Raw genomic sequence first — 13,983 nt, 5'->3', positions numbered from 1 at the left:
CCGGCCGAGGAGCTTTCCTTTCCAGCCTGTATTGTCCGTGACCTGAGAATCCCATTGTCTACCTCCTGGGGCCGTGTATGAAGTGGTGTGAGATCTGGCAGGGGCGTTAATGTTTGCCCCCTGCCCCTTCCTTTCTCAAGGCTCTGCCTCCCACAGCCCACACTTAGCTTGTTAGCCATCCACTCTTACCTGGACTCTCAAACATCCGATAAATGTTTATTGAGCACCCTGGTTGTACCAGACCTTGACAGGGGCTGGGACACAGCAGGGACTTCGTGGAAACTCTGCTGAAATCTTCATGGATAACGCTGGACACGGGCAGTCCTTCTCATGGGGGAGGAACTCAGATGTCTTCACTTGTGGAAAGAAAGTTCTCCAGTGTACCCAGTGTATAGAATGAGGCCCCAGGAAGGAGAGAGATTTGCCTGTGCTGTCCACCGCTCTATCTACAGCATCCGTAATGGCGCCTGGAACATAGTGGGTGTCAATGAATATTTATTGAATGGATGAATAGCGTATGTTTCTTTTTTTAAAAAAATGATTTATTTATTAGCTGTTCTGGGTCATTGTTGCTGCTCGGGCTTTTCTCTAGTTGCAGGGGCAGGCTTCTCATTGTGGTGGCTTTTCTTGTTGTGGAGCACGGGCTCTAGGTGCTCGGGCTTCAGTGGTTGCAGCCCACAGGCTTAGTTGCTCCAAGGCATGTGGGATCTTCCCGGATCATAGATCAAACCTGTGTCCCACTGGCAGGCAGGTTCTTTACCACTGAGACACCAGGGAAGCCCCTAGCCTATGTTTCTTGACTCACATGACACAGTCTTTCATGTTCCAACTTTTGCTCTAATAGAGGTATAAATGCAGAGCTAATTTATTTTTTTTATTATTATAAGGAAAACTATAATGTCAGTTCAGTGACAAAAGGCAGCTCTCGGAAATTGGGGGTGGCATGGAGAATGTGACTAGAGTGCCAGTGGCAAGCATGTCACTCAAGCTCAGAAACCCAGTGGTGCCACTTTTGTCCACTTGGGAACTGGAAATCGAAATTTGCATGTGGAATCTACCAATTTTTATCTTTACTTATTTATGGCTTCACTGTGTGGCTTGCAGGATCTTAGTTCCCCAATCAGGGAACAAACCCAGGCCCTCAACACCAAAAGCTTGGAGTCCCAACCACTGAACCGCCAGGGAATTCCTTGAAACCTACCAGTTTTTAAACACTGACTTCCTTAAAAAATAATAATAAATGAGTCAAATAAAATACATTTGTGGGGCAGATTTGAACTATGGGCTTTCAGTGTGTGGCTTCTGATTCATGGTCTCTGGTTCTGGTTCATCTAGAACTAGACAGTATGTGTGAACTTGGGTAAACACTGAACTGTGAGCTCCATAAGGGCAAGCACCTTCTGCTCTGTTCATACAACGCCAGTTCAGTATCATTTTCTCCTTCCCTAATTCAGTCAACAAATGTTCATTGAACACCTGCTATATGCTAGCACTGGGTATTCTGTGATGCAAGACAAAGGAAATGATTAGTGTGTTGCAGGACATTCAGTTAGTGGTGGATGGTGACAGGCAGTTCAGTTCAGTTCAGTCACTCAGTCGTGTCTGACTCTTTGTGACCCCACAGACTACAGCACACCAGGCCTCCCTGTCTATCACCAATTCCCAGAGCTTGCTTAAACTCATGTCCATTGAGTCGGTGATGCCATCCAATCATCTCCTCCTCTGTCGCCCCTTCTCCTGTCTTCAGTCTTTCCTGGCATCAGGGTCTTTTCCAGTTCTTCGAATCAGATGGCCGAAGTATTGGAGCTTCAGCTTCAGCATCAGTCCTTCCAGTGAATAGTCAGGACTGATTTCAGGTGACAGGCAAGGGGCACTGAGATCTGAATGAGAGGTAGGAGCCAGCTGTGCAGAGCAGGGAAGAGCGTGAAGTGTAGATGGATCAGATGGCTCAATGGCCCCAGAACAGGAGTGCGCCCCGGGTGTGTGTCTGTGTGTATGTCTGTGTGTGATGAACGGAAAGGTGGCTGGATGGTGAGGGGATGGGAGGGTGTAAGGTCTGAGCTGGGAGAGGCAGGTCTGCCATGTCATGTGAGGTTCAGGGCGATGGGCAGCCTTGGGGTCTGCGATGGGGAGAGGGGAGTGCATCGACAGGTGAGGGGAGCAGCAGGGAGATCAGCGAGGAAGCTACTGTCATGGTCCAAGCAGGAGGGGATGGTGGCCTGGGTCACGAGTGCTGATTCCAAGTGTCCTCAGCCGACCTGTCTCTTCGATACAGTGGACAGGGGTGTGAGGAGACAGAACCCCAACAGGCAAGTAAGGACCATGCTCCCCAAAGACTGGTGGCTGGCAGCCACCTTCAGTGCTTGGTTTCTGTCCTGAGCAACTCTGGGGAGAGCCAGGGCAGAAGTCGGACGGAGAAGTTTTAACCCCTTCCTGTTTTCAAGAAGGCTTCTGGGAGGAGCTGGGAGGGGGTGGGGTGGGGCAGGCTTAGAAGCCTGACAGCTGAAGATGGAAGAGCTGTGCTGAGGGGACAAGCAGAACACCAGTCCTGGAGCCGGGCTGCCCTAGCCAGGGACTTGGGCTCAGCCACGTCTGTACGGAGGGCTCCGAGTTCCAACTCTGCTGCCAAGAGATGCTTCTGATTCGCCTTGGCCGGGAAGACCTGCAGCCCTTGAGAATGGACTCAGCCTTAGAGCAGGCTGCTGGTGCCCGGGCCGCTGCGGCCTCTGCCTGGCTCCAATAGTGGCCTTTTTTGGCTGGAGCCCCGTGGGCGCTGCAGAGCCCCTGGCAATCTGTGCCGTGCGGTGGGCGCCACTGATGCCGCCGTCGCTTGCTGAGTTTCGTCCTGTCGGTTCCCAGGGCGCCTGGCGCCTGGCACCTCCCTCTCCGTGTGTCCCACTCCGATCCGTGGGAGCCGAAAGGAGTCCCTGGGGCCCAGCGAGCTCTGGCCCGCTGGCGTCCTGACCGCTGGTCGTGGTGTGCCCGCCACGCTGTTGGCTCTCTGTCCACTGAACTGGCCAAAGCCGGCTCCTAGCTCAGGCCTCTCTTCCGCTGCTCCTTCTCCCCCGAGGCGTTTCCCCACTTGATGACTGGCTGCTCTCCTCACTCAGGTTTCAGCCAGACATGCCCTCTTCTAAGAGGCCTCTCTGAGTGCCCCAGCTGAATCCTTGTCCCGCCAGCCACTTCTGTCCCATTACCTTATTTTATTATTCTTTTTTGCAGCATCTCTTTCCATGAAATTTTGATTTGTCTTGTCTGTTCCATTCTTCCTCAGTGTAAACTCTGTACATGAAGGACCTCTTTGAATGTCATTTTTAGTAGCTTTATTTAGATATAGTTCACATACCCATAAAATTCACCCTTTTAAAGTGTACAAGTCAGTGAGTGGGGTTTTGTTTTGTTTTTGGCCATGCTTATAGGACCTTAGTTCCCCCAGCGGGGATTGAACCTGCACCTTCAGCAATGAGAGCACGAAGACCTACCACTGGACCAGCAGGGAATTCCCAATTCAGTGGGTTTTAGTATCTGCACAGAGCCGTGCAGCTGTCACCACTATCTTCAGAAACACTTTCATCGCCCCCTGAAGAAACCCTCTGCCTGTTAGCAGCCACTGTCCATTCCTCCTACGCCCCAGCCCCTGGTACCCATGGCTCTGCTTTCTATGGATTTGCAAATTGATGTGCTCTTTCTTTACATAAGTAGTTTTTTTTTAATTTGTTTATTTTTTAACTGAAGGATAATTGCTTTACAGAATTTTGTTTTCTGTCAAACCTCAGCATGAATCAGCCATAGGTATACACATATCCCCTCCGTTTTGAACCTCCCTGGTGAGCTCCTTTTAAAGCACCTCTGTATCCCTAGTGCCAGTGCTGTGAGGATGGGTCATCTCCCATTTCACAGATGAGAAAACCGTGACTCAGGACCCCTCTGGAAACAGACTTTCCCTATTTTAAGCCTTGTGTCTCATGTCTCCCCAGAACAGGGCTGCCCTGAGGAGGATGGAAACTTAGCAGAAAGAGAAGAAATGAGCTGGGGGGATGGAGTAGGGAGTTCCCTGCTGCAGCCCACACCTGGGGCCTCTGGGCTGGGAGGTCACTCTTAGGGGTGGGCTTGCTGACTGCAGATTCAGTGCTGGTGGACTGAGCTCAGTGTAATGGCTGGCCTGTGCCAGGGGCAGTACCAGCAGCCCCCTCCTATGGGAGCAGACACCTGGGCAGGCAGGTGAAGGCAGAGAGTAGCTGCCCTGAGTGGCAGGCCAAGTCAAGGGTAGCAAGGGGCTGTTGCCTGAAGGGTGGACTCCACATTTTAGGAGCTCTGTGACTGAGCAAGTGACTACACCTGGCTGGGCCTCCCTTTCCTTCTCTGTGAATGGACCCCATCCTCGGGTCCCTCGGAGCGCTGTGAACCGCCATGAATCCATGCGGATGCTCCCACCACAGCATCCAGAAGCACAGCACCAGGAACTCCCTCCCTCCAGACCCTGGGCTCCAAGGAGCCAAGGTTCTGAAAGACTGGCGGCTGTCAGAGGCCGAGCGGGGGCCAGAGCCAGCATAGTATTTCCTGACCCTTTGAAGCCTGGCTCCTCCACTGTAAAAAAGGGGCTTAATAATCATTCTTCCCTCCGTGTAAGTGGTGAGGGCTGGGGATGTGCAGTTATCAGCACCCTCTGGGCCTCAGACAGGGAAACCAGACAGGCTCCTTGTTACCTCCAAGCTGCCTTCCCTCCCAGGGCTGCTGTCATCCTGGCCTCTTTCATCTTAGACTTAATTAGCCAGCAGCCCCACCCCGCAGCCTCCCCGGCAGGAGTCATCACTCCCATTTTATAGGTGGGGAAACTGAGGCACCTAGAGGGAAGTAGTTTGGGGCTGCCGCCTGTGAGTCAACTGTGGAGCCGGGGCCTAGAGGAGCTGGGACTGGGTTTTCCAGCTGGACTTGTCCCTTGGGGTGGATCCGCCTGGCACCCTGGGCACCCAGAAAGCCTCTTCTCCAGCTCTCTCTACCCCACCACTCCCTACCACCTCTCATCTGGAGGGCAGCGGGATGGGAGTAGGGAGGGGCCTGCCAAGCCTGGGGAAAGGAGAGAAACCAGTTGGCAGCGGCTAGCATGGGGGCTCGGGCCTGTTTCATCTTCAAAGCAGGCTAATTAGAGCCTGGAGCGTTACTCAGACCGGTGGGCTGTGGGTGTGGGGTCTGGACACCTGCGGTTCTCTGCCCTGGAAACCGGCGGTCAGTGGGGCGTCTGTAGCCTTGGCCCCAGACCCAGGAGAGGCTGCTAGGTGAGCCCCAGGCTCAGCCTTCTGAGTACCCCCAAAGAGCCCTGGTCCAGCCCTCTGGAAGTCAAGGTACTGGGCTCGGGCACTGCTTGACCCCAGACCTGCGGCGGCAAGGCCTCAGTTTCCCGGTCCGTGCTAAGCGTCCTAGGAGCCCCGTGACCCGCCGGGCCCTGCCAGTCCGCACGTCTGCATCCCGTTGTCTTCCGGCTTCATTGCAGCTGGTGACTTGGCCCCGCCAGCTTTACCCTAGCCGACCGTCGGCACGGCCTCCGGCAAAGGTCAACAGCTTCCGCCTGCCTCGTTCCCGGCGCCGGCTCCGCGCCCCCAAGCCGAGCGGGTGGGGGGCCCGGGGCTGGCGTCGGGGAAGCGAAGCCAAGTCCTGCGGCGCCTGCCCGACCGGTTCCGCCAGGCCCGCGGCCGCCCGGGACTGCACCTCGCACACCCCCCAGCGGCCACACCGAGAGCCCCGAGTACTCGTGATCCACTTCACTCCCCGGGTCTGCGGGCGCTGGACTAGGGTGCTCTGCGCCCGGGTGCCGGCGCGGTGCGCGCGGGTTGCCATCCTTGGCATCCCGGCAGGCGCGCGGGCCCCCGGCCGCTGGCCACCCGAGCGCCCTGAGATTGCAGTCGGAGCGCCCACGGGGACCCGGGCACCGGGAGCCCGGGCCCACCCAACTCCACCGCCTCTGCCTGGGCCTGCGGCGGTTTCGGGGAAGGGGGGCCTGCGCAGAGCGGGACAGTTACTCAGCCTCAGCGAAACCGGCGAGTCGGCACCTGCCGGCCGGGAGAGCGGGGGAGGTGGTGGCCCCGTTACGGCCCCGCCCCCGCGCGGGCCCCGCCCCGTCTCGGTCGCCCACGCGCCGTGCGCCCCGCCCCGCGCCGCCAGCCCGGAAGGAGTCGGCCGGCCCCAGCGCCAGCGACCGCTGAGTCAGGAAGGGTGAGAGGGCCGGCCCGTTACCGCGGGCGCCGGGGGCCGGGGCGGTGCTGTGGTTTCGGTGCCGGTTGCGGGCAGGCGGCCTAATGAGCTCTCTGCACGCACCCCGCGCCAGCGGCCCGCCCGGCGCCCCCGCCCTTGCTCCCCGCGCTGTTGCCCCGCGGGGACCCTGGCAGCCCGCCCCAGCGTCACCCCGAAGCCTCTGGGTTTCATCTCGGGACCCAGGTGCGGGGTCCCCGCTGGTGTCTGCGCGCGGCCGAGGGCGGCCCCTTTGGGGTCCGCGCAGCGGCTCGCGCGCCCTCTAGCGGCCCTGGGGCTCCTGCGCGTCCGTGGGCCGCACTTCTGACCCTCCCTTGCCTCTCCCTGCAGGGATCTGTGTGCCCGACCATGGGCCCCCTCGGCCGGGAAACCTGGGCCCAGCGCCTGGGCACCTTCCGGGCCAGCCCATCCGCCTTCATGGCAGGTCCCGAGGGTGAGGATCTGGGTCGTGACCTGCTGAGCGACTTGAGGAGTGAGAAGCTGAGCGAGCCCATGAAGGTAGGCCCACCTGCCCGAGCCCTGGCCCCAGGTGGTTAGCCCACCGTGTCCTGACCCTCAACTTCGTGATGCCCACCCCACGCCCTCCCCCATCTCCAGGTTGCCCTGCTGGCTCTGTGCTTGGAGTACCCAGCCCAGCTGTGGCCGGACGCTCCTGCAGCCGAAGCAGCCGCCACGTCTCTGTTGGACACTCTGGTCCTCCTACCCCCGCGGCCCTCAGCTCTGAGGCGGCCCCTGCTGCTGGCGGCCACCACAGCCTTGGCGGCAGGAGGTGCGCTGAGCCCCGCCTCGGGAGCCTCCCGCCGGCTCCTGCCCCTCTTGCTTGGCTTGGCCTCGGGTCGCGATCTGGGGCGAAGCTTCGGCCCTGCCTCGGAACAGCGCCCCCTGCAGGCCACAGCGTGGGAATGCCTGCGGGAACTGGAGAGCTGCCGGCCGGGGCTGCTGGGGGGCTGCCTGGGGCTGCTGCGGGCCCTGCTGGGACGCGAGGGCCCGGTCCAGCCCCTCAGCCTGCTGCTGGCACTTGCTCTGCGAAACGCCTTGGTGATACAAGCCAGGGCCGGGGCCGGCCTGCAGGGCCTGCTTACGGCTGGGGACTCTTCCATGGAGGGTGGGCCCTGGAACTGGACGCTAGCTGAGGAGGGTGATGTCCACCTTCAGCCCCAGGCACCCAGTTGGCCGGCGGCTGAGGAGGGCGAGTGTGGCCTTGCGGCGCTGGAGCTCAGTCCTGAGGAGGCCCGGGAGCTGCGGGCCACTGTGGCCCAGCTTCTGGACGCCTCCTACTTGCTCACTCCTGTGGCCCAGGCCCAGCTTCTGTGGCTCCTGGGCTGGGCCCTGCGGGGTCTTCGGGGACAGCCACCAGTACTCTTCAAGCCGCAACTGGTACGGCTGCTGGGCACAGCCCAGCTGACGCTGCTGCACGCCATGCTGGCTCTGAAGGCGGCCTTTGGCGAGGCCCTGTTCACGGCCCAGGATGAGGCCTTGCTGCTTCGCCGGCTCACCTTGGCTGCTCAGCACCCAGCCCTGCCCCTGCCCACCCATCTCTTCTACCTGCACTGTCTCTTGAACTTTCCTGAGAACTGGCCGCTGGGACCCACAGGTGAGGAGGCCGCCCCACTGTTGCTGGGGTCCCAGCTTTGCCGTGGCCTCCTGCCCAGCCTCCTGCATGAGCCGATGGCCCTCCTGGCCCGCCTGCACCTGCTGTGTCTTCTCTGCATGGAAGAGGAAGAAAAGGAGGAAAAGGGCCAGGATCAGAGTCCCCGGCACTATCTGGAGGAGCTCCTGGCTGGCCTGCGGCAGAGGGCGGCCCTGGACAGTGGCCCCCGGGCCTTGGCTACTCTCTGCTTTCAGGCCTCATACCTAGTTGCTCACTGCCTGGCTGGGCAACCTGTGGTACTGACACCTTTGACCCAGGGACTGGCCCAGTTGTACCGAACCCGGCCTGCGCTGGCTCCCCATTTCGTAGATCTCTTGGATCGAGTGGGCCCTGAGCTGCAGGAACCCTTGAGGGTGGCCTTGCGGCAGGAGGTGGTGTCCAGGCCGGGCAGAGAGGAGGCCCTCCGTTGGCACCTGCTGATGCTGGCCAGGGTGGCAGACGGGGATGCCCAGAGTGCCACGCTCAACTTTCTGTGGGCTGCAGCCACCCACTGCACGGACTGGGGCCTCCAACAGGCCCTGCTGCGGGTCTGCCGGGCCCTGCTGCGGGCAGGCGTTAGAGAAGGCCTGGTGGACTTGCTACAGGCACTGGCCAGGCAGCTGGAGGACCCTGATGGGCAGGACCACGCACGCCTCTACTACATTCTCCTGGCCCACCTAGCAGGTCCCAAGCTGGGGGTGGCCCTGGGCCCCTCCCTTGCTGCACCTGCACTGGCCTCCTCACTGGTGGCCGAGAACCAGGGCTTTGCTGCGGCGCTGATGGTGCAGGAGGCTCCGGCCCCGGTTCGGCTAAGCGTGGGTCCCCGCAGAGCCGAGGGCCCAGTCCCGGTGCTCCAGCTCCAGGTGGAGGTGCTAGAGCCAGTGTATTCTCTGGAGCTGCGCTTTCGTGTGGAAAAACAGCTCTATGCACCCTTGAGGGCTGTCCACGTGCCCTGCCTGTGCCCCGGCCGCCCCACCCGCCCTCTGCTCCTGCCTCTGCAGCCTCGACGCCCGGCTCCCGCGAGGCTGGCCGTGCGTGCCCTGTATAGCACACCCAGCGGCCTCACGTGCCACGCTCACCTGCCACCCCTGCTTGTGACCTTCGCCGACCTCTTCCTGCCTTTCCCCCAGCCCCCTGAGGGGGCCCAGCTGGACTTCTTTGAGGAGCTCTGGGACTCCTGCCTGCCGAAGGGTGCTGAGAGTCGCTTGTGGTGCCCTCTCGGGCCAGAGGGGCTGGAGGCCTTGGTGTCCCGCCACCTGGAGCCCTTTGTGGTGGTGGCCCAACCCTCCGTCAGCTACCTTGTAGCCATCCGTCTGCCCCCAGACTCGCGGTTGCTGCTGCGGCTGGAGGCACCCCAGGCGGACGGAGTGCCTGTGGCCCTGCGGACTGACGACTGGGCCGTGCTGCCCCTGGCGGGGGACTACCTCCGTGGGCTGTCAGCGGCTGGCTGAGCCCCGGAGCCAGGACGGTGGCCTTTGCAGGCTCTTGCCCTGGAAGGGCTGCTGAGAACCAGGACAGAGCACTGTGGCTCCTTTCTTTAAAACACACAAAAAATGACATTTGCTAACAGCACTGACTGGTTTGTTTCCTTTTGGGCCCTGGTTGGGGGCAGGCAACTGGGATGGGGATCAGAGGCTCTAGGAGAGCTTCCAAGCTATAGAACCCCCAGACTGCAGGGCATCAAACTTCCTTCCTGCCCAGATATGCCTAGCATTCTCTAGAATCCCTGCCCAGGAGGTAGAAGAAAAAAGAGCCACATCTTTGCTTCTCAGATAAGCCTTGCCCCAAACCACCCAGCAAGTTCGGAATGGAAATGAAGCTGGGTTTGGACCTGACCTATGAGCCAGTGCTTTTCAACTCCAGAGCTTTGCAAGGTCCCTGCATCCGGAGTTTAGTTTAGCTAGGATAGTGGACCAGTGGGAGAAGCAGTGAGAGGAAGCTGCAGCAGCCTGGTGGTCCCTGCCCTAGGGAAGGGGATTCCTAGGCTGTGTTGATTGGAGCCAACTTGGAAGGATCTGCTAGTAAGGTTTGGGAGCTGATGGAAAGGACCTCCCATGATCTGGCCTGAAATTAAGATGACTTTTCCTCGCTGCAGCCTTCCAGGCTCCTCTGTCCATGGGATTCTCCAGGCAAGAATACTGGAGTGGGTTGCCATGTCCTCCTCCAGGGGAAATTCCCGACCCAGGGATAACCCCACTCTGTGGACCTAAGAATCTTGCCAGGTAAGGAGACAGTTCCCCCAGTCCTTTTTCCAAACATGCAAGATAACAGGGTTCAGATGTATTGAGGCCAAGTCTGCTACTAGTCACCAAGCTGTTTTCCTCACACATTGCCTCACTTCATCTTTGCAACAGCTCAGCAGGGCCCCACAGATGAGGAAATCTGTAGGCCAGAGGGGTTGAGTGATTTTCCTACAGTCACCCAGCTGGTTGGTAATCATGTTTTGTCATCGTGGAGCAGGTTTCCATTACCACAGGGCCGCGTCCCCACCCCTCCCTGCCCTGGATGTCCCCCAGAGGCTGTAGGAGCAGCAGTGGTGAGTGCTGGGTGGAGAATGGCCAGAGGCTTGGGCCTTACTGCTCTGGGGAAAGGGGCTCTTTGGCCCCTGCCTCTCGGGCACCCAATCTTCCCCTCCTGCTTGGGGTGGGCGAGGGAAGGAAAGAAGGGCTCAAGAAGGACAAGTAGGGCTGTTGCAGAGCTGGTCAGGAGGAGGTCTGTCCAAAGCTGGAGCTGCTGCAGTAACTTGCTATGTGATCTGGGCAAGCCACTGCCAAACCAGTAAGTGTTCAGTTCCAGGAAACAGAAGCCAAGTCTGCAAATGTTAACGAGTGTCTGGAGTAGGTTAGGGGAAGAGACTGGAAGTTGTCTATAGGATTTTTGAAATATGACCTTTGAAACACGTCAATTCTGGGGAGCAAAGAGGTGTAAGGGAAGGGATTGTACTTTGGCATTTGAGTATAAAAGGGGAAACAAATGGAGAAATTTCACAAGTTCCGCAGGACAAAAGAACAAGATCAGACGACCCAGGCTCCTCCCCCACTCAAAAAAACAAATCCTTCGAAGTGTCTGGACTTTTCAGTGTTGACAGAAGAGGGCGCACTAAACTAGGGCTCTTAAAAAACACCCAGCCCCACAGGACAGAACAAGAAAAAGATTAACAGGTTCATACAGAGTTATTGCAAAATATGAGAAAATGAATTTCATGACATATCTATGAAGCCCAATTCACACACATTCCTGAACAAAAACAGCAACGAAGCAAAAGAAAGCTGTAATATAACACTCAGAACTAACAAGCAGTTGAAGGCATGCAAAGTCACCTGAGAAATTAAAAAACCCAAGACGAAATGAAAAGAGAATTGATTGAACTTGAGGCAGGAGGTAAGCAGCTGGAGTTCATGCCGTGAGGACAGAAACTCCAAAAGATCAATAGGACAATTGAGAGAGAAGGCTGGATGGGCCCTGCCCAGATAAAATATAAAAGAGATCACATATTTCTCATTCTTGAAGTCAAAGGGACCTTCCTGACTAGAAAGCTCCTTGGAGATCAAAAGGGGAGTGATGCCAAGGCTACCTTCCAGGCTACCCACTGGAATCCACCTTGGCTGAGATGTGAGGGAGGATCACATCTCACACAAGGAAGAATCGTGAGATATACCACAAACGGGCTCAGAACCACGCAAATCAAAATGATCAATCAAAAGAAACCCAGAAGAAATGCCCCATAAATGTGATTCAAACTACCAGCAGGTGCGACTATCTCTGAGCCCACCTGTGTGTCTGTGCACATGTACCATTCTCATTTCCTCCTACTAAACACTTCGCTTGTTTCACGACTTTCTGTTTTTGTGGGAATCCATTTCTGCAAAGCTAAAGGGCCAGGGCCTTGTCACTGACCACTGATTGCGTGGCTAGGATTCAGCTCTCGCTGACATGGCCTGACCTCAATCTCTGACCGGGAACTGAAACCCTGCTTCAAGCCACTGCAAGTGGAGGCCACCCAAGATCAAACTCAGGAAAGAAATGGAAGAAACAGACAAATTAACTAGAACTAAAGATTACATTATAAGATGCTTGCAGGAGAACAGACTCAAATAAAAATATAATAAGTGGCATTGAAGAAAGAAAAACAAGAGAATGAAAATGAGATAAAAACCTAGAAGGGGTCAGAAGAAAGTAATGGAAACAGAAGATAGTCAAAAAGGAAACATATTTGTATTATTGGAGTTCCTGGAGAAAAACTAAACAATGAACCAGAAAGCGTTAGTCGCTCAGTTGTGTCTGACTCTTTACCACCCCGTGGACTGTAGCCTGCCAGGCTCCTCTGTCCCTGGGTTTCTTCAGGCAAGAGCACTGGGGTAGGTTGCCATTCCCTTCTCCAAGGGATCTTCCCAACTCAGGGATCAAACCTGGGTCTCCTGCACTGCAGGCAGATTCTTTACTGTCTGAGCCACCAGGAGAACCAGAACTGGTATTTAAGACTATAAGAAAACTTTACAAGAAAAAAAAAAAATCTGCACATTCAAAGGGCCCACTGGGAACCTTGGGCAATTAACCCAGAATTTGAGACACATCCTAACAAAACAGATTTCAAAGATTTAAAAAAAATTTTTTCCAAGATCTTTAGGCAGAAAGATTGAATAACTTACAAAGGCAAAAGAATTGGAAGGGCAATAGACTTAAAAACTGACGTGGAAAGCAGCACAACAATGCAACAGTATTTTAAACTGTGAAGAAAAATAAACAAATGCCCTGTTTGAGGAAGACTTTAACATCTTTTAATCAGTAACTGACAAATCAAGCAGGCAGAAAATCAGTAAGGATGTAGTTGAACTGAGCAGCACCATCAATCAACCGGATTGAATTATAGAATACTTCTATAGATGATAAAACATTTATAGATTACGGAATATTGTATCCAACAAGAGCAGAATACATGTTATCAAGTACACATGGAACACCCACTGTGACAGACCACATTTTGGGCCATAAAACAGACCTTAACAAATTTAAAATAATACACATTTGCTCTTGAATCACATTGGAATTAAACTAGAGATATCAATGACAGAATGATAACTGGAACATTCCCAAATATCTGAAGATTAACCAACATACTTTCATATAACAACATGGGTTGAGGAAACCTCTTGAGAAATATTAAAATACTCTGATCTAAATGAAAAGGAAAATATAACTTGTTAAAATCTGTGTGATTCAGTGGAAGCAATACTTAGAATGAGGCTTATGGCATTAAATGCATATATTAGAAAAGAAGAAAGATCTAAATATCAATTATCTAAATTTTTTCTTTAGTATACTAGAGAAACAAGAGTAATATAAGCCTAAAACAAGTAGAGGAAGTTAAATAACAAAAACTGGAGTAGAAATCAATAAAATGTCAAACACAAATTCAACAGAGAAAAGCAATGAAACCAAAAGCTGGTTCTATGAAACGATCAATAAAATTGATCAGCATCTAGCCAGGCTAACTAAAAGAAGAGAGAAGACACAAATCATTAATATCAGAAATAAAGAGGAATCATCATTACTGAGCCCATGGACAGTAAAAGGATAATAAATATTATGAACAGTTGTATGCTCACAGTCTGATAACTATATGAAATGGACCAATTCCTCAAATGACACAAAGTAACAAAATTTACACAGGGAAAAAAAACCCTTACACATAGGAAAATAAAAGATTTGCATAGAGCTATCTCTAGAGAAAGTAAATTAATAATTATAATAGTTAATATTATATGTTCTTAATATATAATTAAAATATAATAAATATGTGAGATGGGTTAAACTAGATGGGAGGAATCCTTTCACAATGTACACATATGTCAATTCATCATGATGTACACTTTAAATGTTTTCTAATTTTATATGTCAATTATATCTCAGTAAAGTTGAAAACAAAAATCTCTTGAAAGATAACAAAAAATAGTGAAAACCTCCTAAAAAAGAAAGCAACTGGCTGAGATAGTTCCCTGGTGAATTCTCCTTGTGAAAAAAAATTTGAGAAAGAACAATAGCAATTCTTTACAATCTCTTTCAGAAAATATTAATAGAAGCAGAGGGAACAACACTTCCTAACTCAT

At 54.3% G+C, this 13,983-nt stretch overlaps 1 protein-coding gene across 2 annotated transcripts; it reads left to right on the top strand.

Annotated features, from left to right (window-relative positions):
* Nucleotides 1-5,784: 5,784 nt before the first annotated feature.
* Nucleotides 5,785-9,445, top strand: AP5B1 (adaptor related protein complex 5 subunit beta 1). Of its 2 annotated transcripts, none has more exons than XM_020906431.2 (3): nt 5,785-6,210; nt 6,577-6,744; nt 6,844-9,445. In XM_020906431.2, the coding sequence occupies exons 2-3, from the start codon at nt 6,595-6,597 to the stop codon at nt 9,325-9,327; spliced, it is 2,634 nt and encodes an 877-aa protein (XP_020762090.2). In that variant the 5' UTR covers nt 5,785-6,210; nt 6,577-6,594; the 3' UTR covers nt 9,328-9,445. The 2 variants fall into 2 exon arrangements, with proteins under 2 accessions (XP_020762090.2, XP_020762091.2); XM_020906432.2 differs by having other exon boundaries at nt 5,785-6,432.
* Nucleotides 9,446-13,983: the final 4,538 nt, after the last annotated feature.

Source organism: Odocoileus virginianus, chromosome 28 (genome assembly GCF_023699985.2).
Source record: "Odocoileus virginianus isolate 20LAN1187 ecotype Illinois chromosome 28, Ovbor_1.2, whole genome shotgun sequence".
In the NCBI taxonomy this organism is placed as follows: domain Eukaryota; kingdom Metazoa; phylum Chordata; class Mammalia; order Artiodactyla; family Cervidae; genus Odocoileus; species Odocoileus virginianus.
The sequence above is the reverse complement of the archived record's forward strand: the minus strand, read 5'-3'. Positions and strand labels throughout refer to the sequence as shown.

What these genes read in the sequence shown, in the direction of transcription:
- AP5B1 (XM_020906431.2), top strand. Translation starts at nt 6,595, where the DNA reads ATGGGCCCCCTCGGCCGGGAAACCTGGGCCCAGCGCCTGGGCACCTTC. An exon ending in AGCTGAGCGAGCCCATGAAG is followed by an intron (nt 6,745 to 6,843) that starts GTAGGCCCACCT and finishes CCCCATCTCCAG; the next exon opens with GTTGCCCTGCTGGCTCTGTG.